We start from the raw sequence: 5,000 nt of genomic DNA, 5'->3' as shown, positions 1-5,000 counted from the left end.
AAGTGCCAATAATACTGAGATTGAGGAAATCATGCTCTAGAGACTAGAGAGAAAAAAACTGATGATAAAAAACACTTCCGGCCAGGCGCAGTGACACATACCTGTAATCCCGGCACTTTGGGAGGCCAAGGCAGGCGGATCACTTGAGGTCAGGAGTTCAAGACTAGCCTGGCCAACATGGGGAAACTCTATCTTTACTAAAACTAAAAAAAAAAATAGCCGGGCATGGTGGCACAGGCCTGGGGTCCCAGCTACTCGGGAGGCTGAGGTGGGAGGATCACCTGAGCCCGGGGGTAGCAGCTGCAGTGGGCCCTGATTTTGCCACTGCACTCCAGCCTGGGTAACGGAGCGAGACCCTGTCTCAAAACAAAACAAAACACTTCAGTTTTTCATGTACAAGATGCAAGCCACAAATCCATACCTTATTTCTCTGGGATGATGTTAACACATCTAGATCTATAGATGTAGGTTATCAGAAGGAAATTAGAGAACTGAGGGAGAAAGGTTATTTTCCCAGATGAGACCTTTGCCCTGGGCCCTTCAAACCATGGCCTTAAACCTTACTTGTCATAGTTGTCTGGGTCAAGGGGTCGGTAGGTAACTTTGTAGCACTCAATTCTTTTCAGGAAGTCCTCCATCACATTCTCTCTGTTCCTTTCAGGGTAGTCAGGGCTCGACACCTTAACCTCCTGAAATCATAGAAACAGTAAAGGCCTCATCAGAGGTCTGCCCTTAACAGCCCTCCTACAAATAGCCACTACTAAAAAAAAGAAAAAGAAGTCCATAAAAGTCGCCTTTCTCTGGAACATTGGCACTCCACTCATTGAGTACCCCTCGCCCCGCCCCGCCCCGTCCTGTGACCCTGGCAACCAAAAAAGTTAAGACAACTGGGGAGTCATGTGCCTGCACTTGGCTGAAGGACAGAGGCAGTCACGCAGCCAAAGCTGCTCCTGGGCCCCAATCCCTTTATGTACTTTCCTGAGAAAACAGAACAGGCTCCAATGTTTCTCCATTACCACTCAGAATAGAGTGCTTGACCCCAGTGCCTGACTTGGGACCAGATGCCTCTTCCTCAGATGATCCTAAGTTCCTACGGCTGGGAGAGCACCTGCATAAGACCATGTACAGATATCTACTCAGCCCAGCAGTGCACAACCCATCCAATGGGGACAGTCATACATTGTGACCCCACAGGGCATAAGGAGCTTGATGTATTGAACACTGACTAGAATATTGGACAATTGCTGGGGAGATAACCTTCCTATAGGTAAGTCCTGAAATGAAGAGTCTGATCTATTCTTTTTTTTTTGAGACAGGTTCTCACTCTGTTACCAAGAGTAGACTGCAGTGGCACAATCATGGCTCACTGCAGCCTCAACCTCTCAGGACAGGTTCTCACTCTGTCACCCAAGACTGGACTGCAGTTGTAAAATCACGGCTCACTGTGGCCTCAACCTCCCAGGCTAAGGTGATCCTCCTAGGCTCAAGCAATCCACCTGCCTCGGCCTCCCAAAGTGCTGAGACTACAGGCACGAGCCACTGTGCCCAGCTGATCTCTTCCAACATCTAGGTCTCAGCATCCAGATATCACCCAGAACACAGGGCCAAGACTCCTACAACCTAAACCCTGGTTTCAATTCAACAGCTAATTCTTACTTGATTCCTTAAAGCCTCAGTTTCCTCTCGCAAGAGAAGAGTGTAGAAGTACCAGATAGTGCTCTGGCAGATAGAAAAGATCTCTTTGTGATGTTAAACATGTCTATTTCTCTCTTTCATTACCCAAAACACCCCTCCCCAACAAAACACACACACACACAGAGCACAAAAGGTGAAGAGGAGATGATATGTAGGGGTATCACCAACCAGAATATTGGCAGCAATGACATCAGGATCATCACAGACAGATTCCACAAAGAATACCTGGCCATGGAGAGAAGGCAGTGATGAACACGTCAAAAATGTCAGGCTGTTAATTAAGAGCACATGCTCATCTACCCTACCCAGCCACTACATCTCCCAGGATTTTCTTCATGAAAATGGCCTTCAAGTCCTCCTCATAGCTCTTACCACATCCCCTGGGCCTCAAACATACAGGCTAAAGGTCTGAGAAAGGACCTGAATGAAAACACTCCAGGACTGGGGGAATGCTCTGAGGGAAGAGATTCAGATATCCCATCCTGTCTTCACCCACTAGAGTCAGAGATCTATGCCCATAGCCTGACTCCCCACCTCTACTTATCCCTTTTCCTCCAGCATGGAGTCAGATCCTACCTTGAAGGAATTCTGTTCAGCAAAGTTCAAAATCATGTCTCTCCTCTCCCGGGTTGTATTGGTGGCATCAAACACCTGTGAAGAAAGCACGCAAGGTAAATGAGCAGGAACAGAGAAATGGAACCCCACCAGGGCAGACTCAAGGTGGGGCTGGGTAGCCAGGCTGCTGCAAGGGTGGGGACCAGAAAGAAGAAGTAGATAAAGCTTACCGCAATCTGACCATTCTCCTCAGTGAGATATGCCTTAACATCTTCCAGCGCCACCAGAGCACACTGTCTGCCAGGAGAGCAAATGAAACCAGCAAGGAGAGCTAAGCTCAAACATAGTCAGAGACACAAACATTCCGGTGGCTACAGGACTCACATCCCTGCCCACTTAGTTTCCCACTGTTCAAAACCTTTCTCTAACTAGATCTTTCAACTTTCTCACTGAGGGTTTTCACACCATCCTACAACCCCTTCCTGCCCCTGCCCCAGTGCACAGATCTTAGCCCTCTTTAGGCTTCTCCTACAAGCACACAGGTATCACTCTGAGCCCTGTTCTTCTGACCACCCAAGCCCAAGGTCACTTGCCCATCAGGTAACTTCCATTTAACTTCCCCATAAGATATTTACTGAGATGAAACCAAACCCTGTCACACCAAGCCTCACGACAGCCAAGAAAGAGCTGACCTGGAGATCAGGCCTTAAACAAGACTCACTTGCGGATCTTCATGGCCTCCTCATTGTCATGCCGAAAGAAGTCGTAGGACTTATAGGACTTGACTGCTTCACGCCGATACACCCCAAGATTAAACACTGCAGAAGACACCCAAATCCTTCAGCAGCAAAACGAAATGATGGCCCCACCAAACGGGACCTGTTTCTTGATCTAATGTCAGAGTGGCCAAGGGGATGAAAAAAGCAGCAGCATGGTAGGTTGGGAACAATATCAGATTAAGAGTCAAAAGAGTTGGGTTCAAGTCCTGACTTTCTAGACCTTGGACAAGTCTTAAGCTATCTGAGGTTTCAATTTCCTCGGCCATTCTGTCTATCTCACAGAGACACTGCTAGGGTTATATAAGATGATGTCCACGTAAGGCCTCTGAAAATGTACAGCCCTATGCTCATCTAAATCTTAACAGTCCTATCAAAGGCATTCCCTCAAAACTAGGCCAATCCACCCACGCCAGGAGGAGACAAGTCTGGGAATAGAGAATAACCCCAGTAAACCAGAAAGCAACTGCTATTTCTGCCAGAAGCACCCTATAGCATTGATGCCAGGAAGAATAAGTCTCCCGGAGACCTGTGAGGCCCAGGAACTAATAATTTCCTTTCCTAGGGAATGAGCCACACTTACCTTTGGTGGGCACTCCAATCCAGTTGAGGTAGCGTGTTAGTTTCTTAGACACATAGGTTTTACCCCGGGCTGGCAAACCAATCATAACGATGAGAGTTGGGGAGTTGGTCATGTAGGAGGCCCATGCTAGAAGGAAATGAAACAAAATAAAACGAAATGACTACGGTCCTAGTAAGGTTTTCTGGTGTTTGTTTTTTTGAGACGGAGTCTTGCTCTGTCGCCAGGCTGGAGTACAGCAGCGTGATCTCAGCTCACTGCAACCTCTGCCTCCCAGGTCAAGCGATTTTTCCCCCCTCAGCCTCCCGAATACCTTGGACTACAGGCACCCGCCACCATGCCCAGCTAATTTTTGTATTTTCAGTAGAGACGGGGTTTCATCATGTTGGCCAGGATAGTCTCAATTTCTTGACCTCGTGATCCACCCACCTTAGCCTCCCAAAGTGCCGGGATTACAGGCGTGAGCCACTGCGCCCCGCTGGGGCCTAGTAAGGTTTATACACTGAGCTACGAACTTCATAGTCATAATCTCATTTTATCTTCATAAATCTGTGGAGCAAACAGCAAGTCTGGGAAGACAAATAAGGCAATATCAGGCAGGCCTCCTGAAATAGAGTTAAAAGGTTATGCAGGCTTCCAGAAAATGCCCAAACCAAGACACGTCTTTCCCACATGTCTGAGGTCTTCACTGAAGTACCCAAGGTGGAAAGAGGAAAAAAAGTGGCAAGGATAAGAAAGAAAATAACCATGCTGGAGCCAGACATGACAGCTCATGCCTGTAATGCCATCTATTTGGGAGGCTGAGGTGGGAGGATCACTTGAGGCCAAGAGTTCAAGATAAGCCTGGGCAACATAGAGACACCCTTGTCTCTTAAAATAGAAATATATAAATAAATATATATAAGTATATATTATATAATATATATACAGTAAACTTTTTAAAAACTGATGACACATCTCCGAAGGGTATCCTACAACACCCCTGTTCAGATATGGAGCAGTGGTTCTCAACCACGGATGATTGTGACCCCCAGGGAACATCTGCCATGTCTGGAGACATTTTGGTTGTCACAGCTTGGAAGTGTTACTGGCAAAGGCCAGGGAAGTCGCTAAACACCCTAAACATCCTACAATGCACAGGACAGCTCCTACAACAAAGAATTACCCAGTTCAAAGTGCCAATAATACTGAGATTGAGGAAATCATGCTCTAGAGACTAGAGAGAAAAAAACTGATGATAAAAAACACTTCCGGCCAGGCGCAGTGACACATACCTGTAATCCCGGCACTTTGGGAGGCCAAGGCAGGCGGATCACTTGAGGTCAGGAGTTCAAGACTAGCCTGGCCAACATGGGGAAACTCTATCTTTACTAAAACTAAAAAAAAAAATAGCC

General features: G+C 47.1%; 1 protein-coding gene across 5 annotated transcripts in view; it reads right to left on the bottom strand.

The window, feature by feature from the left end:
* PFKFB2 (6-phosphofructo-2-kinase/fructose-2,6-biphosphatase 2) overlaps positions 1-5,000 on the bottom strand; it is a 49,629-nt gene that overhangs the window by 15,592 nt on the left and 29,037 nt on the right. For 4 of the 5 annotated variants that reach the window (XM_011937678.1, XM_011937653.1, XM_011937669.1 and 1 more), the window contains 6 exons: positions 3,610-3,735; positions 2,972-3,068; positions 2,481-2,547; positions 2,272-2,346; positions 1,864-1,920; positions 565-689 (listed from right to left, as the gene is read on the bottom strand). In XM_011937678.1, coding sequence (XP_011793068.1) covers positions 565-689; positions 1,864-1,920; positions 2,272-2,346; positions 2,481-2,547; positions 2,972-3,068; positions 3,610-3,735 — 547 coding nt within the window. Of the gene's footprint in view, positions 1-564; positions 690-1,863; positions 1,921-2,271; positions 2,347-2,480; positions 2,548-2,971; positions 3,142-3,609; positions 3,736-5,000 lie in introns of all 5 variants that reach the window. The other variant, XM_011937685.1, reaches the window with a different exon arrangement.

The sequence above is a fragment of the Colobus angolensis genome, unplaced genomic scaffold (genome assembly GCF_000951035.1).
Source record: "Colobus angolensis palliatus isolate OR3802 unplaced genomic scaffold, Cang.pa_1.0 Scaffold100, whole genome shotgun sequence".
NCBI lineage: Eukaryota > Metazoa > Chordata > Mammalia > Primates > Cercopithecidae > Colobus > Colobus angolensis.
The sequence above is the reverse complement of the archived record's forward strand: the minus strand, read 5'-3'. Positions and strand labels throughout refer to the sequence as shown.